We start from the raw sequence: 26,089 nt of genomic DNA, 5'->3' as shown, positions 1-26,089 counted from the left end.
CATATTGTAGTCCCAGGACGAATACAATTTAAATGCTAATGAATGGTACATCATGCTTTCTTTGACCTAGATTGCCCTTCCATCATAGATACATTCTCTTCCACTGTACAATGCTATTATGGTCAACTGTACATCAACGGTGAATTGATGATATAAAAAAAAGTATTACAAAAAAGTAGAGCCAAGTGATGAACTCGGTCTTCTGGACTTAACTGTGACATTTACTTGCAGCTAATCCTACTGGTTTCTTTCAGTTATTGCCAAGTGGGCTGCAATGGTTAACAGAGCTCTTAAGTTAGCGAGGTCAGTTTATTATTCATGGTGCAGTTAACCAAAACATTACATGATAAAAGTAGTATACTAAAAAACAAAAGCAAAGAAAGCGATTAAAGCAGAAAATAAAGGATAAAAACAAAAATAAATAGGCCATTCGCCAAGTCAAAATTAGTTTTGCAAATAATGTTTGATCACATCTCTTCGAGGATGTACAAAATGTTCAAGAGCACTGAAGAGACTAGGGTCAACTAATTATGCCTTCCAGTGAACACCTGTTTCCGTTGTGCCATTGCAATTAAAGTTCTGTAGTAGCACAACAACACAAGCTTAGAAGATCAATTCTTGAAGAGTGAAACAAGGCTTAGGAGTTCCTAGAGGTAGCAGCTGCAGCGCTGAAACTGATGATGTGATGTCAACTCGTTAAAGTGCCTGAAAAGTGCACCAGTTCGGTTGCTAAATCCATTCTATTGCAGGCTGACTATTTAATGTACACTAAAGTGAATTTAGGATGTTCATTGGCCACTCTGCCATCTGATTGTTCATGAAAGTAGCCATTGTCGCTGCAGAGAAGTGCCACGCAGTTGGAATGCCAAGTGCTTGAAGGATACAAAGCATGCAACAAGGCGTCCAATGTATGTGCTTTTGCACATGCTCCCATGCATCGAAAAGATTACTACATTAATTTCTGATATTGGGCATATTACAATTAAAAAGAAAAACCTGTTAACGCACCTCAACATGGTAGATTGATAAGACTACCAATCTAAAAGCTTCAACTTAAGGCAAATTCAATGCTCAATTCCAGGCAGCAGCAAATAATGCACTAACAGCAAATTGGGAGAAGTTGACATATTCAGAAAATCTTTACGGTCACTAGGTTATAAAACATTATGACTTACTCAAGGCAACACAAGAAATATTTGTGAAAATTTGACACCCTTTAATAATACATTTCCTAGAGCAGAACAAAAAATGGTATTGCCTAATGCCCATGAGATATCCAGTTCTGCTGACAAGATTTCACTAAACATCTAAGTGTGTTATATTTCTGTGAGATTTGCTTTGACCGTACAATAAAAACAATTCAGGACAAAAGCGTATCACCTACCTTGCCCCAAACACATCTTTCTTCGCAAGATCAATTCCCGAAACAACCTTCACTCTGAGGATACGCGATTCATCCTAAAAAACATAAAAGTAAACAAGTTAAAGCATTTTCAAAACAAATTGTTGATATGATATCACTTTTAACACAACACAAAAAACGAACAAGGACCAGTGATGAAAAGTGGTCAAAAGACAGTGTAAGCTTGTATGCAATGACCCTTCAAATCTTATTGGTGTGAATCATATGGACGCCCAAGTTTATTTCATGTTCTCCCTACATTGAGTCTTATGTTTCCTCCTGCTGAAACCTTTTGATTCTTTTAAAGTATATGCTGCAAATTTCCAATTTCTATTTAAGATCAAAGGCATAAGCAACCAAAACCATGCTTGTTATGAAGAATGTTTTACATTTCTCCTTATGAGACGAATATGCATCCAAACATTATTGTATTTTTTATTACTGCCAGGAGAAGCAAGAATTTGTTCTTATTAACAAGAACTCATATTTAGCCATCCCACACAAAATGGGTGACAATAGGTCACAAAGTGACCATGTAAACTGTATATTTATCCACATACCAGAAAACACAAGAAGATTTGCAAGTCACGTTTTGAATCGGTCTGATACTTCTGACTCGCCATGCCAAAATATGAACTCACATAATGAGATTAAATGATATACACCTAATACTCTTAGCAAATCAAGATAAGTTTCAATCATAAAACATAAACGTTGAATGCAGATGCAACCTAATACTTCATTACAATATACTTGTTGTTAGTTATATAGACACAATAGAGACAAAGGTTCACAGTTCAATTTATCAACTCTGTTTATTTGCTATATCCAGTGACCCTCCAGTTGTTTGTAGAGCTGCATGCACTAGTCCCAATATCTTAAGACAAGAATTAAACAGTTGTTGTAGATCAGGAAATAGCATTGAGTAAGTACAAAACCACCATGCATACCAATGGCAAATGCATCCATTAGAGGTTTAATAACAGGGTATGAGATGGGGTGCAAACACTAAGAAATTGATATTTGTTTTGTCTCCATTCACTGCACAAAAACCATATAGACTGCAGTTTACAATTTTCTTGCTTTAATGGATAGCTTAGAAGAGCAAATGGAATGCAAAAGTTGTGGCTTTGCACAGGATTAGACAGGTCATCAGTCTAAGAAAGATTACTGCTGCCACTGCTTTGTTGCCACCGTAAACATATAAGGGAATACCCAATCTGGCACCCAGAGCTATAGTCCAGTTCAAAAGGAGATGTGATCAGACTGATTCAAGTTGTACGGAATATGGTGTTAGCGATCTATGACAATTTTTCAGAACCCTTTGTTCGTCCTCACTGCACTGAACGTCAGCATACACATGTATTGTATGTGCACCTCTGCGACAATAACCTCTGTAAAGAGAATTCCCCATGCCTCTGTAATTATAGAGGTAGTGATAAGGACACACAACGTGGGTGTCTGTGAAACTATGGTGAGAATTTTTAACTCTTTCTGGAGGAGTCCTTTGAAAGGACCACATTCAAGTCTATAGTGTTAACCCTTGACATCTAATCTCACGGCAAACGTTGTTCAACTTGGAACTACTATTTCAACAACATTAGACTAAAATTAAATACTATATGCCCGGATCAATGTAGTTCAAATTTTCACATCAGAGACAGGCAGAGATATGAGAAAATGTCACACTGAAACTAAGTGTCCTTTGTTTGCTGCCAATGAAGTTCAATGTCCATTTTAAACACTGGCTTTATAAATTTTGTTGGTTCGTTTCTGAACATCTTCAAATTATTTATAGATAAGGCCTTCAGTTTCACATGAGGCAGGGAATGTCCACATACACGTTCCAGAGAAGAAGGAATTGCGTAGTGAAGAAGCTGATCGTTTAGTAAAGCACTAGTTAGCCTATTAACTTCAATGTAAAGTTAGTCAAAAGCTGCACTTTAAAAATATATGACAAGATCCCTGTAGCTGCAAAACCAGGCACCCCTATTTGTTGCACAACTCGCCACCATGCTGAGGAAGGTAACAGATGTAAAGCAGTGACCCAGAGGAGACCTGTACAACAACAGCTTTAGGATGAGCTGTCTTATCCTGGTTGAGAGCGCTATTGCTGAACCATTGCTGGTTTCAGCCAGAAACACTGGCTGACAAGCAATAAGAGGACACATATGTAATTCATTATTCATAGAGTTAGATATTTTTCAAATTTTCCCTAATTTCTTTGACGAGTCAAAGAGTATTTACATTTTGGGGGGGGGGGGGACACTTAAATGTATTTCTAAACACTTGACAAAACAATGTGCACGCAATGCAGCAGAAAATTGTTTAGCGGGTTATCTTATTTCAATGGTAGGCCATTAACGGTGTCCACAGAAGGATGACCACTGACCAGCATTATAATAAATTATGGAGGCTTGTCATACATTTTAAATATTTTTGGTCGATAAGCTCTCATAACACTACAAACATAGTATTGCTATAACTAGATTGCCAACTCCCTTAGTTAGGACTGCAAATGATTTCACACGCATGCAACGTGTCTCGAAGACACATTTGACCCATTATAGCATGGTTTAAAAAAAATGTTTTTTAATTGTTTTCAATATCAACAGTCAATGTATTGTAAATATAATAGATTGCATCACCCAGTCAAGCATCGTGTACTGATTTCATTGGTAAAGTTATATTTAAACAACATCATTCTGATCACAACTTCTTAGTTTTTCGAAGCACGAGTGTCACCAGGCCAGTTCACCTCTCCCCCCAAATTAATTCCTAACAGAGATTTAACTTTATTTATAGTTGCTCTCTTTCACCTCACTCTAGCTGGTTAAGGATGCTCTCTAAATCACTGGTTTTGTGTGGTTCAGCCCAGGTTTTAAAGTAGCTGAAAAATCAAAACTTACCAAATTTAGCTGTAGAAGGTGTAAATGCTTGACTTTGTGAAGGCAGCCCCAGAGTGTCTACTGCAGACCCCCAAACAATTTATGGAAAATAATAAGTGCAAATCAAAAATTATTGCTTAAATAATAAATATAATAAAACGACCAAGTTACAATAAAGTTGTTAATCACCAATTCATCAACCTAAGGGCACTATACACTTTTTCATAACAACCGAACTTTTATGAAGTACTTGTCAAACAAGAGTCTCTTGCAGAAAGCTTTCGGATTCATGAAATAAGAAGAATGACAAAAACAAATGCATTGACTCATTTCTTTCAAAGGCACTACACTTCAACTGTAAATCAAAAATCTAATGAAACTTTGGACTCTATTTTTTTAAGCTGGCACATAATTTCAAGATATTTCCTATCCCAGTGCATTCAATTACTCCCTGCATACCACCTGTTGAGATAAAAAAAAAACACCAATTGGTTTGCTAGTTGGAACGCAAACATAAGAAAGAAGCTAAGTGGAACTAAACTTAAATTCTACGCAAACTGAGTCTACAGTAGTGTAGAACCGTAGTGCGAATAGGGATATTCAAGGTTCAACGTCAGTTTTACCCTAACTGTGGATATTACCAGTAGGTCAGAATCGATGGATCGCTTTTAGATAAAAAAGCATCTATTCCAAATACCCCATCAGACAAACATTTTTGAATGCCTCAAGACATGCTCAAGGCAGTTACAGTTTGCCATTATGGGCATTCCATTTTATCCACGTGAAAACCACAGAAAGATGTGTACTTTACCTACCCACAAAGTAGGCCTTTGAATAGCCCGTCTGAAGCGTTTTTTCTCGTAGCCTGGAAAGTACCACTATTTTATATAAGGTTTTTCACATAATTAAATAGCTCTGCACCAAACACATTGCAAAAGAGTCCTGCTGAAAGTCGGTACTTCTGCTGGATACAGTAACATAGTCTTGTAAGCATACATTAGTGATATAGAGTAAAACTGCTGCCTTCGGAGGAGACCTAAATCCGATTGTTATGAATTAGGTAATAAGATAGCAAACATATTTAATAAGCAAGCGTTAAACCTTGCTTTAGGCGAATTTCAATTTATATTTTATCAGACTACCAACGTGTCTTCTCTCACTAAAGACAGTGTTATTCACATAATGAGCAAAGAAAAATAAATGTCAAGTCCAGATGAATTTATATTTCTAATAGATTTCGTATTAAGTAGCACGTACTGAAGTTTAAAACATGCATTTCAGACTTGCAATTAATCATCACAACTCTTCTTATGGATGGCATTTACAAAAATAGATACGGTCATGTATACGTATATTTTGAAATTTTCAGTGCTGGTGGTATAAAAAATGATGATCAAGTTGCAGGTGTAGATACCAAGCTCTGTATTTGTTTGGTGAAGAATCGCAGTTGGCCAAGGGAGGGGGGAGGTATATTTCCCTTCCATTAACCTAGGGACATGGTGAGAGTGGGTAGCTTCGCTTGCACTGGGCAAGACTGGAGATTTAAAGCTTTAACATCCTCTCTCTCTCTCTCTCTCTCTCTCTCTCTCTCTCTCTCTGAGAGGAAGGTTCACATTAAAGCACCTCTCTAATCAGTTTAACATCAGGATATATAAAAAAATAACCAGGAGATTTAATGCTGTTAAAGAAATATAGATCCTCTCCCGGGGAAGGTGGATGATAGAGGCAAGGTGGTGGAGGATCGAGAGCTGCATAAAGTACAAAGTGCATGTAGGGATGAGGTATGGAGGCACACACAGGGGACAGGACTATTTAAGCAGACAAGGACTGTGACGGGTGGGTGCATATAGTGGATTCAGAGGTGACTGTGGGCAAAAAAGAGCCAAGAGGGTGGAAGGGCACACAGAAAGGCAGCACACAAGGGTTGTAGGGCAGAATGGGCAAAGACATGACCTGAAGAGGGCAGGAGGCACACAGAAGGTTTTAGGAGGGGCAGAGGCAAATAGTCAAGCAGAGGCATGAGGTAGGGGAGCACAGAACATGGCTAATTGGGTCCAGGGCAAACAGAAGAGCTTTTGAGGTGATGGGTGGCACAGAGAGGCAGAAGGGATACAAAAGCATACAGAGGGGCAGCCCTCCATGGGAGGGAAGAATATAGGAATTGGAGGCAGCATACTGAGAAAGTTAGGGCATGACTAGGAGCTGCAGAGGTGCAATACAGAGTTGGTGCATGGGGGAAAGGTGGCATACGGAGAGGCTACAGAGCTGGAGTATTGCTTTCTAATTCTCACGTGGTTCTTATACCACTATTTTAGCATATGGTTTGTGAGGCCCCTAGGGCATAACGTATACTGTGCAACTTAAGTTACTAATTGAGTAACTTGTATTGTACTTTTACCTCTGACCTCATAAAGAGTGCAGAGGGGTTGTGTTTAAAATAAATACATATATATTTGATATATACCTTGTGTGGTGTCCTTTCATTTGGTACTCAAGAGATTATCATTGGTAAAACAACTTGCTTAATACGCTCTCTGAAGTCTTAGCCTGATGACTGCTGGTCCATCCTACCACTAGGATAGCTTTCTATAAGGTTGACTTAACAACCACCATCCTTAAGGGTCGATTAGATTGGTGCAAGGTGCCCACTAGAACTAGTGGACATCATATGCCAGGCTAACTTCTCACAACTGGGCATAATCCTAAACTGTAACTTGAACATGCGGGACCACATCAACTCTATGGCTAAAGCAGCTAGATTCCACTTGAGCTACCCTTGGAAGCTGAAACCTTTCATTGAGGCTCCAGACCTAAAAATGGCAGTTCAAGCTCTAGTCATCTCCAGACTGGAATATGGTTGCTCCACCCTCACAGGTCTACCCAAGATCTCCCTAGCACCCTTAAAAGCTTGCCTCAACGCCGCCTCCAGACTACTCACTGGCACTAGAATATTCAACCACATCCCTCCACATATGAAAGCACTGAACTGGCTCCCCCTAGAGGCCAGAATTCAGCTGAAATTGGCATGCATCACACACAAGGCACTTTACTCAAACTCCCCTGCCTATCTGGCACAAAAACTAGTGGTATCTGGAGGAAGCAGGAAATCCCGGTCCACCAGTAATCTCGTACTCCAATCCGCCTTTTTTCAGAAAAAAAGAACCTATAATAGGGCATTTACCGGGGCAGCACCTAGAATTTGGAACACTTTCCCACCCGCCATCCGAAGAATCCCTTCTCTAGCATGCTTCAAGAAGGAGGCCAAAACCTTCCTTATGGGTATATTCCTTGCCTAATGCCTGCCATGCCTGACCACAAATCTGATGTTTCTAAGACTATCGTTTTTCCCAGATCTCAACCATCCCTGCAGAGAATTACAGGGCCTTTAATTTTTTACTGAATCTAATTATGACTGCAATCTTACCTTTGTATCCCCAATATCCCCTATGTTCCCCACACCCCTGCCCCTCCCCATCCCTTCGTACAGTTTCTGTATTTTTCTGCACATTGACTTTGTTTGTACACTGTCATATCTCCTGTAAAGCTCTCTGATACCCTCACGGGTCAAGTTTGCACTCTATAAAACGCTACAATAAAATAAAATGGGTGATAGAGGCACACATAGGGGCTAGAGATAGGTGTGGGCACAAAGCAAATTCACTGGTGGCAAGGAACAAAGAGGGAGAATAGGGCAGAGGAGCACACCCATATCACACAAACACATAAAACGCACCAATCATCATAGGTCCACACGACCAACATCAGCCAACACACCCACAATCTTGCATTTATATTACCAACTTACAACCAAAACAACAATTATTCAACACATCCACGCAATCAACATTACACGTCAATACATTGGCCATACTATGCAGAAACCCAATATAATACTTTCCCCACACCAATCCCGAATATACACAATCAGTAATATAACAGTCACTAATATACAAGAACACAGCCACGACCATACTTTCACACAACTAGCATCATTTTGCCTACTGTATAATATTACTTGGAACTGCTGAATCTCATCTCCATCACTTGCACACCCTTTGAAACACTTCTCCCCAGCCTCTGTACTGAAAGGCCTAGATGTTCTGATAGTATGCTTACTTCCAGAAATCTTACTATACTTATACATCCTATTATCTGACATAAACCCACTATCAGCTCGTCACATTTTATAATCATCTGACAACTTCTAAAGTGCTCTGCGGTCTGGATGGGTCCTGGTTGTGCTATACAAAACTTCAAGTAACAATCGTAAATAAGTATGCTATAACCAACACACTCGCCCCCATACATTCACACAGCCCACATAAAAAAATACAAAACACGGAGGAGCCAAGCCGGCGACCGCAATGGCCGCCTAGTCCCTCGGCTCCGATCGTCGTCTCCTGTCGAGACTGCATCCTGCGCGAACCACCGCGGCAAGACGGAGGGTACGGGGACATGAAAGCATCCGATCATCGAGGGTGCAATCCCGAGGTCCGTGCCTGCTTCTGGAGGCGAGAAAACGTCGGCGATTCCAGCGGCCCGCAGCAGCTCTAAGACCGGGGACTCGGCCATCTTGCGAGGCTGGACCCCGAGTAAACAACAACGGCCGCCGCTGACCTGGAGGGACCGCTCAGCTCTGAGGGGGCGTGTGGCGGCGATTCTCCTGACTGCAAGTGAAGACCGAGACTCTCCCTGTGCCCCCGCGTAATCGGACAGTGCAACATTGTATCCACTCGCCCTCCGCCGAAAGGTATTCTCCTAAACATCCCGCTTTTGGCAGGAGGCTCCCTAATTTCTTACGAGCCGCCCTTCACCTGCACTAATTCCAGCGGTGCCTTTTGCTTGATCTCGGTGACCCTGCCGGGGGGGCTACATTGTTCGCCGCCTTCCAGCCCGCGCCCCGGCCCTACACCGGCCCTGATCTGACCCGCGCTACTATGGTGAAGGAGACCACAATACACGGGGTACACAGAACTGGTTTGCGCCTCGACGCATTGCTGGCTTCTTTGGCTGCCCTTCGTGAAAGCTTGGTGCAGGGCGCCCTATTGTTGGGGGGCAAGTTGGATACCATGATCCTAGCGGTGGAGCCAATGATATCGGCTGGCCCGCTCGTGTACAGTGAGACGCCGTCTTCAGCGCCAGGAGGCTTCAAGATGGCGCCTTTCACCGCAGCTGGATGGTCGGAAACACGGCGTCCTGGGACTTTCCATATGTGTACTGTTGGATGCACCGGGCGTTTTGGACATGTTAGTTTGGATCTGACTGCAATATCCTTCCCCAACGACCTGTTGCTTGATATTCTGGCGCTGTTCCTGCTGTACTTTAACATTGGACTGGGGTTCTCCTGTGTTGCTACGTGGCATGGAGTTTGGAAGGTCTGTTTCACTGACTGGTTTCGCACGCCGCACTTGCTGGAGATTGATACTGTCGCTGATTATGGTACTTTAAGCAAGACTGGACAAGGATAATTTTTCCCCCTCTGGGTCATCGTCCTTTGTGCTGATATCGTGAGGGCTGCTTGACACGTTGTCCTCCTTGATGCTGCGCCGCGTTGACTCTGTTCCTGGATATGTTACTTTGACCTGATTCTTGCTGCTCTGGTTCATGTACTGTGCTCAAATAATTTCACGTACGAGAAGGGCCGAGGGACTGCTATAGGCTGGCTTTCATTCTTGCTTGTGATTTTGGTTGTAAGGGGTATTGCTTTCACGGCGTTATTACTACAGTGGGTGTGAATGCTTTGGGAATGCGAACTGTACCGCCTTGTGATTAATCCTGTTTTCGGTGTGTTAATTCTCACACTCCGCTCGTAGTTTTCCCTACTGTTTATACATTGCTCAATGTTTACCCCTTGTACTGATATGTTTCACTCGCCGGCGAGGGGGCACCGGGTGCCCGGGAGCGGGTTTGCTCCTCTCCTCCTCCACTCTTTATAATTTCCCTACTGTGGGGCAGTTCCGGGGCGACAGGCACGCTGTTAGTGGGTTAGGCCGTAGCCATTACAGGGGTGCAGGGTGGCGGGTGCGGGGGGGGTTTGTTGTTTTAGTTTGTTTTGTTCTATGGTCCCCATCGCTCTTTTCTGGCTTTGGGAGGGTCTTCCTCTTTAGTGAGGCTGACTGTCACTGGGTCTCACACCTTTGTCCTTTCTCTATTATTGGCATCTCAATATTCCTCTATCCCTCGCCTTTTTTAGGGGTGGGCTTTCGGGGATCGGACTTAGTAAAGTTGCCTTCTGTATCGTTGCTATTGTCTAGGTTTTTGCGCTGTGGTTGCTTTGATGGTAGAGTTGCTTTACTTATAGCCCACCACCGATTGTCACTGGGGTGTATCCCCCCTGCTTCTTCTTTGTCCTTTATGTAAGGTGTGTAGTCATTGTTGTTGCAGCCCCCTCTCCTTCTAAATTTAAAAAAGAAAACCTCATATCCTATGTCGCACACCCCGCAGTCCTTATAATGTACTTTGAAGTATCCTGCTTGTATATTGACCTATCGCATGCTACTCTCCTGTTTTATTGACTGTCCTTGCAGCCGGCCATGATGGTTGTGGGCTTGCGCATGTATCTCCTGATTTTCCAATAAAGGTTTTCAAAAAAAAAAAAAAATACAAAACAAAAATAAATAAAATACTACGTTAAACAAAGGTGATGGGGCCAGGAATGACTAATTTGATACCAGTGGCTTCACCATAAATATTACAATCACATGAAATACTTAAGTTAAGGAGCTAGCTTCATCTTATGTTCCAGCTCAACCATCACCATTTTAAATTAACCTTAAATCCCACAGAGTATATATTGTTTGCAACATAATATATTTTCAAACAAAAAGTAACACTATACAATCGAAACCATCAATTACTACATTGTATGATAACATCCACCATCACATAACTGCACAATCAACACCATCTGTCAATAAACCCTCATGCAACAACATACATAACATCATACAGTCTTTTCAACATACACTACCGCACAATTATATAATTACAATTATATCATTACAACCATCAACATATGTTCACATACACCCTATCACACAACCATGTTCATATGCCAACACCCACCACCATACATCAATGCACACACCAGCCTATATCCCCTGGATAGGCATCATCATACACCAACACACCTCCATTCATACATATAAACACCTACCATAGTGCATGCTCACAACTACCAAAAAACATATACAAACTCGCCAGCATATGCAATTTCACTGAATTTCCTGAGCCTACATAGCCATTGGTTACCAATGGACAGCAATATCACTCCACAATTAAAAATAAATTTCTCAAACATCTCATTTCAAGCTTTTCAAGTAAAAAAAGGGATGGAGGGGCACGAGTTGAAGGTACCACCTAATGAATTTACTACATTTTAGTTTTTATGCTGAAGACACACTTAACATACTGGCCAACCTTAACTCCCTCTCAACTAGTTCGCATGTTCTTGTTACTTACAAATATGATGTGCCAGAAAAGTCTAGTTTGAGTCTGGCACAGTGTGGTCTGAAGGAGGATTATTGTGGCACTGGAATAATAACTACAACTTAAAAAGGTCCCAGCATTAAATAATAAGCCTAAACAGGTAAAAAGCTTATGTAAGAGCTAACAGTTGGAGTAGTAGTCCTGCATCTAGTATTGGAAGAACTTATTACACAGGGACCAACAGCCAATATGATAGGATATGAAAGTTCACCATGGTAATCTCTGTAGCTGACAGAGGTCTGTGAGTATTTGATAATAAAGATTATGGATGGGTACAGTGCACAAGGGTAAATGTTTTAAAGCCTCATAAAAACCTTAAGAGACTTACTGAAGAAAATATAAACTTCCAATAGCATTTTGTCGTGAAATAAGACCACAGCAGTTTGAGCCAAACACCAAATGTGGCACAGAAATTTAGCAAAAGATACATTTTGCTACCTCAGCTATAAGGTAAACCTTTCTCGGCTACATCCCCATTGTGTCCCATGGGCTTTTGGGATCAAGGCCTTTATTATGTTGAAATCTGTTCTTCGAGTGTAAACAAAGTAAGATATAGCTCAGTTACATCCATACACAAGATCTACCAAATCTCTTCTCTTTCAACCACTATTTTCCAAACATTGCACAAGGCAAATACTAGGACCTTATGTAGGTAAAGTTTCAGATGGTCATAATGAGCCCATGGGAAGAAGAGGGAAGACAGTGGATTGAAACAGTAGAGACAGTGTGACTAATAACATGGATAACAGGGAAAACATTAGGAATTCAAGAATTCACAATTTTCCCTCTCCAGAAGAGGTGTCATTTTAACCTCCTCTCGATTTTCTCGGTATTGTCCAAAACCACCATCCCATTCCCACCAGATATACTGCCGTTTTGTCTAGTTCGAGTGCAGTATGTATGCCTGGCCATGTGTTGGTCCTCCTCTTCTTGAAATTCCAAAAGGTGCCTGAGCACGTTCCACTCACTACAGATAGCAATTCCACCTAATCCTTTGAGGTAACCCTTAACCTCAGATTTTTCAATGCTTCCAACCTCAAATCCAGTTTCAGAATATTTCCAATTGTGAAGCTGTTTATTTTTAGCGGTTATTTTTTTTTTTAATCTTTAAGCCCAGACTCAGTCGAATGTATCAGACACTCCAGTAACTTCAGTGTTTTGGGGCCTGAGCTCGTCAGTGCCTATTCCAAAATTAAAGTATGTTATTCGGACATTCATTTTTTGTTTCTTTTCAACCTTCGCCATTGCTTCAATACTATAGATTTCCGTTCAAGGTGCACATGCAGATTGTGTATAGAGTACATCAGCATTTGTTCCTCCTTTGTCGAACCAGAGATTTACAAGACTACTTCACCTTTTTAGGTCTCGCCTGAGCCAGGGCATGCCTGGCTTTCCTCTCTCGTCATGGTGCGCGCACATTGCACACCACTGCCTGCATTGACTTTTGCCGTCGCGCGTGCGCGCTTCTCTTATTTTATGTTCCTTATTGCATAAACAATACGTATTTTCTCGCCCCTTCATCCTCCAGTCTTCATTCATCCTCTCCGTTTCATGTCACTTTATTCCTCTTCTCCCGTGCCCCTCATGTTCCCCAGCACTTTGGCAGACTGTCACTTAGCATGCATCTTTCTTCTCCGGTGCATGGGCCAGGGCTTTAAGTGGACCGGGTCTGTCCGGGTCTGAGCTCTGGCAGTTTTTTTTTGGGGCCCTCGAAACGGGTCTCTATCGGGCTCTATTTTCCCGGCTGGCAAAGGTAGTCCGTTCTTTATTTTATTTTTTTTCAGACCCGTTTCGAGGGCCCCAAAAAAAACTGCCGGTGCTCAGACTCTGCCTCTGCCCACTTAAAGCCCTGGCGGTTGCTGCTCGGAAACCTGTCTGTGACATTTTGCACTACTGCAGTGAGAGCTCAGTTTTCTCACTCAGTAGTGGTCACGGCATGACGTCCACGGCACGACATCCTGCCAGGTGAGCTTTGTTGGAGGAAGGGAAATCCTTTAAGAGAGCCATTTTCTCTCAGGATTTCCCTTCTCTCCTCTCTTTCCAGCGCAGAAGCAACGTCGTGGTGGTGCCAGCGCGGGACTTTTACCAACACAGGATCAACGTCGTGGATGATGAAAAACTGAAGAGGCAGAGGCCCCCAGGCAGCCTGCTCCAGCACGACCTACCCGACCTTCACTTGATGAATTGGCGCCGTGTTTAGAATTGGAGAGGTAGGGGACATTAGTTTCAGCATTTTTCACCTGTGGAGCCCCATCCTTGATCGGTAAGTGCAGTGGGTTATCTCCACAGTTTGATTATAATCGTTTTTTTGTTTCAGCTTGCAGAACGTGTAGATTCTAGTCACAAACTTGCATCTTTGTTTTTTATGCGTGTTTTGTTATCGACAGACAAGTGCCTCCTGGCAAGGGACTGTACTCTGCAACTAATTGTTTTGTCACTTTTAGCTTCTTGATGCTTATCTTTGACTCTGAGATGTATATTATCCAAATGGTACGTCGAAAAACTGTACAGTTTTAGTTGGGAGAAAGTCATGGGGGTGGGGGCATTAAAGGGACTGTACAGGTGGTTGGGGCCTGCATCTGGGCTGGTGGGGTGGGGATGGCCGGTGTCTGTGCTACAGAGGTGGGGATGGCCGGTGTCTGTGCTGGAGAGGTGGGGAGGGCCTGTGTCTGTGCTGGAGGGGTGGTGGGGGCCTGTATCGGTGCTGTAGAGGGGGTGGGGGCCTGCATCTGTGCTGTAGAGGTGGTGGGGGCCTGTCTATGTGCTGGAGAGATGGTGGGGGCCTGCCTATGTGCTGGAGAGGTGGTGGGGGCCTGCCTCTGTGCTGGAGAAGTGGTGGGGGCCTGGATATGTGCGAAGGGGGCATGGGGGCCTGTGTGCTGTAGAATTGGTGAGGGCCTGGATATGTATAGGAGAGGGGGGCCTGTGTCTCTGCTGGGGGGGGGATGGTGAGGCATGTGTCTGTACTGGAGAGGTGTGAGGGCCTGTATCTGTGCTGTATCAATGGCGTGGGCCTGTATCTGTGCTGGAGAGGTGGCGAGGGCCTGTATCTGTGCTGGAGAGGTGGGGAGGGCCTGTGTCTGTGCTGGAGAGGTGGGGAGGGCCTGTGTCTGTGCTGGAGGGGTGGGGAGGGCCTGTATGCATGCTGTAGAGGTAGTGAGGGTCTGGATCTGTGCTGGAGAGGTGGCGAGGGCCTGTATCTGTGCTGGAGAGGTGGGGAGGCCCCGTGTCTGTGCTGGAGGGGTGGGGAGGGCCTGTATCTGTGCTGGAGAGGTGGCGAGGGCCTGTATCTGTGCTGGAGAGGTGGCGAGGGCCTATGTCTGTGCTGGAGGGGTGGTGAGGGCCTGTATCTGTGCTGGAGAGGTGGCGAGGGTCTCTATCTGTGCTTTAGAGGTGGGGAGGGCCTATGTCTGTGCTGGAGGGGTGGTGAGGGCCTGTGTCTGTGCTGGAGAGGTGGCGAGGGCCTATGTCTGTGCTGGAGGGGTCGGGAGGACTTGCGTCTGTACTGGAGAACTAAGTAATGTCCTGATTTGTTACCTTTGCCTCAAATTGTAAAGCGCTCTGGTATCCTGCGGGATCAAGTTTGTGCTCTTTAAAACTTTATAAATTAATTTTTCTTTAAATCCTGTGAGCACCAGTTAAACCCTAACAGGGCCATATATCCTGCTCAGTTTATCAAGAGGGCAGCTCCCAGGCAGTTGGAGAGCTGAAGGCCATGCACATTCATCAATGTTATTTTGCTGAGAGGGCACAGATAGCAGTCGGATTGCCCTGTAGTTTTTCGAATTTGATGTCCTCTCTGAGCCATGTCTGGCAGTAAAAGGGGTTTTTAGCAGGATGCGACTTCATGATTTTCTTAAGCACACAATGCTAGTTATCTTGATTTAGACCACGCCCCTACTCTGATAGACCACGCCCCTACTTGGATAGGCCACACCCCTTTAAGAGATTAGCCACTCCCCTTTTAGAGCACCCCCAGTTTTTTTTCCCACTTAAAGCCCTGGCATGGGCTCTCGAGACATGACACGATGTGTATACATTCCAGAGGCACACATGAGCCTTCGAGTCTGCTCTGCTGTGCAGCTTATTTTGAGAAGGAGAGTACATGCACTTCTCAAGGGAAACGTGGCACTTTTAATTTAATTGGAACACCGGCACATCTCAGAAACAAGCAGGTACACAAGCAACTGCTCTGATACAGCCTGCACATCTAATCTTCAATTTCAGGTACTGTGCCAGATAGCACTTAGTGTGACCTATTCACTCTAGAACTTTTCACCTACAAATCATTTATTGCAGGAGCGCTAGCCTCAATATCTCGACAGGAGCAAAATAAGACTTCAACTCCCAGAAAGCACTGGTCTAGGGCTAAACACAGTTTACTTAATGAGCTAGAGAGGTGCTATGGCCATAGCAGCGCATGATCTGATCTTGTTTAATACCTGTACAGTTTTGTTTTCTAGCAGCAAAAGTATTCAGAACCATGTTTAGCGCCTCCCGCTTCCTTTTATACTAACTACACTGGCACATTCAGCGTTGGTTTTGCCTCTGCATGAATCCAGAGCGTTGTGTTTGTCGGGTGACTGCTCGGTGCACAGTGTATTGATCACAAGAAAGGGCTGGGAGGCGGCCTGATCTCAGAGCCGAGTCACAAAAGCCATTTATGAGTGTGTATCCCGGCAAACGGGTGCTTGTTGCCAGTGCCGAGACAGAAAGGTCACATGTGACAGGAATAATAAACAGAAGTGAGTTTCCAGATTTGATAGAGAAAGTCACTGTTACTGGTTTGAAATAAAATCTTTGGTTGGCAGAGGTAATAGCAGCTTATAATCCCACCTGCTTTGGCTACCCCAGTAAAAGACTTCCCTGTGGATGGCTCCCTAGAGCTCCCTCTTACTGTCCACCTCGGACACAGTTCAGTGCTAGCTTCTGCGAACGATCCCAGCACGGATCAGGGTGGACAGATAAGTGAACACTTTTGTAAGGTCTCACAAAATAAAAACCCATTTTTGGTCATTAATAACGCAAAGGCCAGGGGGCGTGGCTTACGCGCCGACGCGAGATGGCGGCACTCCCGTGAGCTCTGGAGAGCTGCGAACTCCCGATGTGTTTCTAGCCTCATTTCTCCGTGTTTGAGGCCGAATTTTCGCATATTCAGGCGGCGGAGCATGTTCGACGTTGGATGATTGCAGTCTTGAGGCTCTACAAGCTGTTTTGCTGTCCTGCGAGCCTTTCTCCCTACTGCGATATCGGGACGAGGGCGGACGCCATTTTGAGCTGCCGTGTCCGTGGTTCTCCTCAAGAAGTTACCGTCGCCTCAGGCTGCATTTGGAACTGTTCTTGCTACGTGCTCCTCCTTCATTCTAACCCCGCATAAGGTATGTCGTACTTTCACCACTGGTTCCTCCCTCTATGAATTCATTTTTCTCAACATGAATTTTCGACCTGAGTAAGTGTCGACCGCCATTTCCTAAATTGTACTGCAGGGGTGTATTGAGTACATACTTCTTTCAACTGCCGCAATGTGGTTTTTCAAAGCCAGTTCTTACTCCTCAGTTCTTTCATGAACGCTTTGCGGATAATATTATTTTCATCACCTATTGTGGCTTTCCTCACTGTGCTAGCTTGCGGAGTCTGACTGAATTACGCTCTTTCACTACATTTGTTTGAAGTTTGACTTGAGGTTCTGGAGTAGGGTATCTCAGTCATTTAATTCTTCATTTTGGAGGATTTTCCTCGCGCTTGGAGACTCTTTTGTGCTGCCTCTTGCAACCAATCTTTTTTTATTCATTTTTCTTCTGTGTTCCTGGAATAATGACGCATGTCACGGGCAGCCTAAAGTCATCAAACACAGGAACCACACCCAAGCGCCTTAAAAATGACCCCCCTTCTCCGATTCGCACCTCCCAAAATCCTATTCTGGACTCCATCCTAGAGGAGGTTCGGGGTCTTCAACCCTTTATGTCTGCCACTAATGAGAAACTCAAGCAGATTGAAGAGAGGTGGGTTGTTATGGAAGGCAAGGTCTTGAATCTGGAACAGCGTGTCAGTGATATTCAAGATGTCTCTACTAAGATACCCCTCCTGGAAAAGGAAATTCAACAACTCAAACTACACACAGAGGACCATGAAAATCGCAATCGTAGGAACAACCTATGTATTTACGGAGTTCCGGAGAATCTTGAGGGGTCTGACATGGTGTCTTTCATTCGTCGGCTCCTACATGAACGGCTAGACCTTCAACCGAATGCTCATCCACTGAATATCCAGAGAGCTCACCGTCTTGGCCGTCCTACCTCTAACTCCTCAAAACCTCGGGGTATCATCCTCCTTTTCCTCGAATTCACTGAATTAATGACTGTTCTTAAAGCTGCTAGGCTCAAACGTCGACTTGTGTGGTCGGGTCATAACATCATTATCTCTCAAGATCTATCAAATGCCACCAATGCTCGCCGCAAGGAATTCCTGAATCTTCGCCCTCAGATGAGACAGTTAAACATTCAGTATGAAATTCTACACCCTTGCCTATGCAAAATCACTCATAATGGTCGTACCCGCACATTTGATGATCCTCAGAAGCTGCACGAATACCTGCAACTTGCCTCTACTCCTAATATGGATGTTACCACCTGATGCCTCCCATAGGCATCTTTTGTCTCTCCTTTTCTGCCAGCTTTCTGCTGTATTATTGTTGTACTCTTTCTAGCCTCAACATGTTCTCCTTCATTATGTCGTGCCGTTCTTGGCTTTTCTCTTCTTCTCTCCGGGCGTCCTGAGGGGGTCTGCTTCTCCTTCGACGTCTCCTCGCTCCAGATGTCTTGGTGTTTTCTTTCTTCTCAGATCTGGCATTCTTGCCTTGATCTGTCCACTTATTCCTCTTTCTTCTTCTATCTCTTCCCTCTCCTACTCCTATTCTCCCTTTTCTTGTTCTACCACTATGAATTTTTGTTTAACGTCTCTTTCCCTTGTTTTTCTTTTTTGACTGTTCTACTCCTTGCTTTTTGTTTTCTGTTCCTTGTCAGTTCGTCTTTGGTACTTTTTGGCTTGTTTTTTCGAATTGTTGTACTCTTCTCGTATATTATTTCTATTGCTAATGTTTGTGTTCCTTCTCTTTTTTATTTTAGTCATTCTCCTGCAGTGTATTCGCCTCAGATGTTCGTCCCCTTCCTCACCTCCCATCATGTGTAATTTTGTCACGTGGAATGTTCGTGGTCTGGGTCACCCCGTCAAGCGTCAAAAGGTATTGTCACATTTATCCAAGCTTAATTCACAGGTTGCCTTTCTTCAAGAGACCCACTGTTCAGATACGGAATCCTCTGAGCTCAAGAGACAATGGGTGGGTCAAGTAGTATTTTCTCCTGCTGTAAACAACAAGGGAGGTGTTGCAATTTTATTTCACAAAAGTTTATGTGCCCAAATTCTCTCTTCCAAAGCGGATACTGAAGGTCGCTGGGTTATGGCTAAAGTTGTAATCCAAAACAAAACATTGGTTCTTTTGAACATCTATGGTCCCACCCGCCCTTCTCCTGAATTCTGGAATGAGGTTAAAGTTCTCATTTCCTCTATTGATTGTCCCAATATTGTTATTTCTGGTGATTTTAACCAATGGTTGGATCCCTTTTCTGATAGACTTTCTTCCACTAAATTCCGACCTGACAAAACTCATAAATGTTTCCAATCCGCCATCTCTTCCTGTCCCCTATATGATGTGTGGAAAACTTGTAATCCTGATACTTTGGAATACACGTTTTATTCCAATGTACATCATACTAGTTCCAGGATTGATTACATGTTAGTTAGTAAATCTCTCCTCCCCACATTGCATAAATCTGAAATTGGCTCTATTTTTATCTCAGACCATGCAACCCTTGATCTTACTCTTACCTCTTCCAAATTCAGTCGCTGGAAATTCAACACCTTCCTCTTGTCAGATGCTGTTTTTATGCAGGAAGTTCAGAAATGTATAGTTGAATTTTTTAATTTCAATGATCCCTTGGACACATCAGTTCCCAATAATTGGGATGCCTTCAAAACTGCCCTGAGAGCCTTTACGATCTCGTATGTCTCTAAAAAGAAACTTAATGCATCTAAATATGCGGAACAACTCACTTCCATTAAGAAGTTAGAACATTTGTATTTCTCTTCTAAAGACTCTACTGCCCTTCATAATCTTATAAAAGTAAAATCCGATCTGAATAAAATTGCTACTACGGAAGCATGTAATACTTTATTGAAAATTAAATCTAAGTTTCATGGAGGTCAGAATAAAGCTGGTAAAATGTTGGCAAATTACCTGAAAATCAAATCTGAGCGTAAAACTGTGGGCCCTATCCTGATTGACTATACAAACTCATTAGTTACCTCTGACGAAGATATTGCAGAGGTTTTTCATACCTATTATCATAATCTTTATACTGATGATACTCACCCGACAGATCAAAATGTATCCTCTTTTTTTGATAATCTCCCCTCTCCTCCTACACTTCCTGATAAATTTGATCAGTTAGAAAAAGATATCACATCTCAAGAAATTCTCCTGGCTATTAACTCCCTCAAAAAATCAAAGGCCCCTGGCCCAGATGGATTGCCAATTGAGTTTTACTCTGCCCTTCATGCTATTTTTGTACCTAAATTACTACAACTGTTTTGTACCTAAATTACTACAACTGTTTAATTCTTTCATTGCTGATGCTAAGGCCTCTGGCTCTTTCTTGGATGCCCTCATCGTCATAATTCCCAAACCGGATAAAGATCATTCCCAATGTAAAAATTATCGCCCTATTTCCTTGATCAATTATGATTGTAATATTTTTGCCAAAATCCTCGCTTCCCGCCTTGATTCTATCATCCCACTTTTAATTAAAACGGACCAAGTTGGTTTTGTTAAAGGCCGACTTGCTGCTGACAATGCCCGTATGTTTTCTAATGTCATTTCCCATAGTAAACACTTTAAAGCCCCTCTAGCTGCACTATCCTTAGATGCGGAAAAAGCTTTTGACCGCATTAACTGGCAATTTATGTTTCGCACCCTGCAATGGTTTGGTTTTGGTCCCTCTTTTATTTCCCTGGTCAAACTCCTATACTCAGCTCCCTGTGCCAGCATTTTTGTTAATACCCAATTTTCTAGATTCTTTACCTTAGGTAGAGGAACGAGACAAGGTTGTCCCTTATCCCCGTTACTTTTTATTCTCTGCCTTGAACCCTTTCTTGAGCGAATCCGCTCTAATCCCCAAATCACCGGCTTTACACTTTCCACTGTTATAACTAAAATGTCTGCCTATGCTGATGATATTTTAGTTTACATGTCTAATCCTGTTACGTCACTCCCCCCTTTTTTAGATGAAGTCCTCCTTTATTCCTCAATTTCTGGGTATAAATTAAATTTATCTAAAACTGAAGTACTACCTTTAAACTCTACTTGTTACCAATATATGTTTTCCTCCACTGACTTTGCATGGTGTCCCTCCAAAATCAAATACCTGGGCATTTGGTTCTCTCCTTCCCTTACTGACACTCTTAAAGCCACATTTGCATCTCTCACTCAGAAAGTCCAATCCCTCCACCAAAGTTGGTCTCCTTTATTTTTATCTTGGTGGGGTAGGCTTGATACCATCAAAATGATGATTACACCTCACATATTGTATACTGTTTCAATGCTCCCAATAAAAATGCCAAACTTTTATTTTACTCGTTTAAACTCTATTTGCTCTAAATTCTTATGGAATAACAAGCACCCTCGTATTGCTTTACATAAACTCATACGCCCTAAATTGGAAGGCGGGGTTCGTTTTCCACAATTCAAGCTTTATCACTCAGCATTTCTCATTAAGCAATCCTTTTCTTTAGCATTTGATTTCCATGAATCCCCGATTCCATTGTTGCAAGGTTTTTCATTTCAACATACTGTTTTTATGTCTAACTGCTCGTTTTTATCTAAGCATACAGTTTTGAAATACTCACAAACTCTACTGCATGATATTTATGCTAAAGATTTATCTCCACTCTAATGTTTTTTATCATCATGTGTCTGGTTTAACAAATTTCTGAAATTTAAGGGCAGATCTTTCTACTACAAATACTGGAAAGAAAAAGACATTATCTTTGTACATCAGTTTTTCGCCAATAATGCCATTATTTCTTTTTTCCGAACTGCAAGTTTTATATAACCTACCCATGTCTTTTCTCAAGGAATATATGATTATTGTTAATGCTATATCTTCATACTTAGCAACCTTTCCTTCCTCTGATTCTCTACCTTCATTTTCTCCTTCCTCCCCCCTATATCCTTTATTTTCCCTACACCAACCTAAAGCTGCCCTTGTCTATAAATTATTATCTGCAAATGTTTTGGAACGGTCTAAGTCAGCAACTGAGCTTGCTTGGGAATCTGATTTATCAGTATCTCTTTCTGTAGATGAATGGAATTTTATATGGAGCAAATTGTTTAAGATTTCTGTTGCAGCCCGCATTACTCAATCATTATATTTTATTTATCATAGATCCATTCTCACCCCTCTTAGTATTGCCAAGTTCTCCCCATCTTCTAATACTCTATGTTGGTCATGTTCTTCACTCACTGGTACACTCAAACATCAATTATATGACTGTCCCTCTGTTTTAGCTTTTTGGAACTCTGTTTGGGTTATCTGCATGCGTATATTTCATTGTTCTGTTCCCTTATCATTCTTCAATGTGTTTTTAGGATCTGCTTCAGTTGATATTGATATTGCTCCTTCTGGTGGGTGTTAGATTACTGGATCTTTTTATTGCTATTGCGTTTAAAGTAATTTTATCTTGTTGGAAGGATAATTCCAAATTATCTGTTCATACTTGGTGGAACTTTGTATGTGATGAACATAGGATTTCTATTGCTTCCTCCTCTTCTGTCTCCTCTAAAATTAAATCTGATCTTCTTTGGCTCCCCTTCTCCAACTATCTTTCATCACCCCCTTCTCTCTGATCGCTGGGCCTGTTTATCCACTATTTCTCTTTCCTCCTTCTTTCTTTCTCCTTTCTCCTTTCCTTCTCTCTCCTTTCCTTCTCTCTCTTTTCCTTCTCTTTTCTTTTCTCCCTTTCTCTCTTCTCTCTCCCTATCTTTTCATTTTCTTACTTTTACAAATGAACCATTATTTTATAGCTTTTTCTTTGCATCACATTGTATCACTTGGCTTTACTGTATTATTATGTTTTCTTTGCTTTGTACTTTCTTTTAACAAAATAAAAATGTTTAAACTGAAGAAAAAAAATAACGCAAAGGCCATGTTGTGAATTGTAGTGAATCACTTGTTTGTTACACCTGGTTTGCAGAAGGGGTACAATTAGAAACAGCATGTCGGTGCACCAATCTTGGCATTACATTTGATGAAAGATTAACCTGCTAAGCTCACTCACTGATTAGAAGGGTTGCACTAAGAGGATTTGTAATGAGCCTCTCATGCAAACACTCCATATGGTAGGACCTCTGTGTTTACTATGCCGAAGGTCTACGAAGCTGGGGTTAAGCCTGTTTTACTGAATTGCGGCTTTGCTTTTGCCAACACATCCTCAACAGCAACAGTCATATCATTACAATATGTCCAAGCCTCAGGCTTTTGAGAAAGTGGTCTTGAAAGGATACAACATTTGTGTGTGAATTGATGCTCTGGAATTAGGTTTGGAAGGCCCCTTTGTTAGAGTTTTAACATTTATCTCTGAAGCAGTTAAATGCTTGACAATTATAAAAACTAGCAAGATGGTACCTAGTAACTCGGGTGATTAACTTTTATTTTAGGTTGTGTATGTATAGCACACAGTGTTCTTTAAATACCCCTCACACACCTAAAGGACCCTTGGTGTCATGCTTCATCCTTGGGGTCTTCGCACCCCTCTACGGGATGCGGCGTGCTTCTAACCAGCAACTACGCGGGAGCACTTTTTATTTTGGCTATGTGTGGTGCATGTGAGGTTTTTGTATATGTAAGTGAGTGGTGTGGTTCAAAGTGATGTTAAAAAGACCTGGCACGCGGGGTTTACAAAAAACTTTAATGGACCCCCGTGCTGGTACTGTTAAAACAGGTGATTGTGAGGTATTTTGTATTTTAATGTACGTTACCTCGTGTGTGCGTCAACATGTTTCGAAGCATAGCTTCTTCTTCAGGACGGGGTGCACAAATCCCCACCTTACTCTCGTTTTATGCAAAATACTGGTATTTACAGATAAGTGATATTAAACTTAAAAAGGCTAATATGTGCCTAATTATTTGTGTACAGGTTTCTGCAATGAGAACATAAAATAAGAGGAAAAAGAAACACAAAAAATGAGATAACATATTGGTATTGTGAATGCAATATCCAATGATGCAGGTTCAGTGACCTAGAGAAATGTGTGAGGGCAGCAGCTACTAGACATAATTGTCATCCTATTCGTGATGGTGCGCCCTGTAAGAAAAAGACGAGGACACAACATACATAACACAGAACATAAAACACACGCTCTAGTTGCTTAACTTTTGAAGTTTAGGGCAGGGGTCTATTCTTGTTAGAAATGCGGGGAAAAACAAGTCACAATTGTGCCTACTTGCTGAAAAAGTGTAGTAGGCACCATGAGCCTCCAAACGGTGGGGTTGTAGTGCTAATTGGCACCCTGTAAAAGTAAGGTATAGGGCTTAGTACATAATGAAATTCATTTACTTGTCCAGTTGACGTTCAACAACACTGTTTACCAAGTTATACTCACTGCTACGAGGGATTTCCTATGCCGGACTGCCCCACTCGTGGCTCTGGAGCATGCGCGAAGGGCGAGACGAATTGTCTACGCACATGCGCCGACGTTGCCTGAGAATTGACCGGAGCGCTTGAGTAGTGTCACAATGCTGCACGTGTGCCTGGCAGCCGACCCTGCCTGAAATTGTCCAGAGCGCTCACGTGGGAGACGCGGTGTCTCAATGCTGCGCATGGGTCTGGCACTAATATCTAAGGTTTGAAACAAATGCACCGCATTCCAGTCTAGTTTAAGTTTAGACAATAATGAGTTACTATAAACAACAGAGTAAGTCTGTGTAATTACCCATAAATTTGGTTTGGTTATTGCAATACAGTCTGGTTGGTGTCCAGACATTATTGGTAAAAATGTCAAAAAACTTAAGTTTGTCCCTACAATTACCTATAGATATATATGCAGTGCTGTGGGTGTTGTTAGTGGGAGTAGCAGTTACATTAAATAACAATTCTCATGTACATGCTGGTATCACTGTCCAATTTTGCGAAACAGGTTTGGGAGAGGTTAACTGTGCAGCGACGGTTTACATTACAAATAGATGTGCTCAAAGATAATCGTTGGTCGTAGGAATAATTGCGTAGTTCCTTAGGCATACCGATCATGGTCATATATGGTGCTTGCACACATATTGAATGTGGGAAGCCAATGGGAGCTGTTTAATACCAGAAGACCCTACCCTATGAGTCAGATGTTGTAGTGTGTGCACTGGTAGGAAAAAAGGGGGTCACAACTCATAGGATTTAGTAGTGTGGTTAGAACACCTCTCAGGGCCACCTGGGTGGTGATGTAGGAACCGAGTTGACTTTATCATTGGCGCATTATTAATTCAGTTGACCCCAAGGAATATGGACAATTCTAAAAACTAGCAAGATGATACCTAGTAACTCAGGCGATTAACTTAGGTTGTGTATGTATAGCTACAGCATTCTCAGATTATGGTGTATTTACATAATGCATTAAACACAATAGTTTAATGATTTGTTTTACTTGATATATTTTTGTGTTTTATCTACATGCGTGTATGCTCATTTATTAGGATTTATTCCTCCACTTGGGTATTTTTGTATTGCATTAATCCTGTATGCTAATAGCTACACAAGCTTGAAATTTCAACTCGATATGGCTACTGTAATGAACTGTAGGTAGATTGGCTCTATTAACTTCGAAGATGCACTCTTTTTCTTCGAAACATACAAAGTCTAATTCACAAAAAATAATTGCTTAATAAGTCAAGGTATGAGCCTAACGATTGTTTATTGTTATTTTATTTAGCAATCACAAAAAATCCAAAGTATGTGCACAACTACTTCTATGAACATTTTACATGTCTGTACAGATCCCTAACTGTAAACTGAATTATTTTCACCTGGCAGTGAATATTCTAGTTTATGGTTCAAATACAATAACTTGTTTTCGGTTTTTCCTCCATTTGGAACAAGCATTGGCATAGCCAATAGGTCGCGCATTTGGGACCTTATAAGCGTTTAGCCATGGAACAGTTGGTGTTGTTGCACCAAGGATATTCTGCTGTATAACTAAATACTTAAAAGGTCC

The 26,089-nt window shown here is 42.2% G+C and overlaps 1 protein-coding gene across 14 annotated transcripts in view; it reads right to left on the bottom strand.

Annotated features, from left to right (window-relative positions):
- Positions 1–26,089, bottom strand: part of NEDD4L (NEDD4 like E3 ubiquitin protein ligase) — a 1,724,212-nt gene that overhangs the window by 1,286,827 nt on the left and 411,296 nt on the right. For all 14 annotated transcript variants that reach the window (XM_086960462.1, XM_086960464.1, XM_086960467.1 and 11 more), the window contains exon 2: positions 1,385–1,458. In XM_086960462.1, coding sequence (XP_086816588.1) covers positions 1,385–1,458 — 74 coding nt within the window. The remainder of the gene's footprint in view (positions 1–1,384; positions 1,459–26,089) is intronic.

The sequence above is a fragment of the Lissotriton vulgaris genome, chromosome 3_1 (assembly GCF_964263255.1).
Source record: "Lissotriton vulgaris chromosome 3_1, aLisVul1.2, whole genome shotgun sequence".
In the NCBI taxonomy this organism is placed as follows: domain Eukaryota; kingdom Metazoa; phylum Chordata; class Amphibia; order Caudata; family Salamandridae; genus Lissotriton; species Lissotriton vulgaris.
This window is presented reverse-complemented; position numbering and strand designations above follow the sequence as displayed.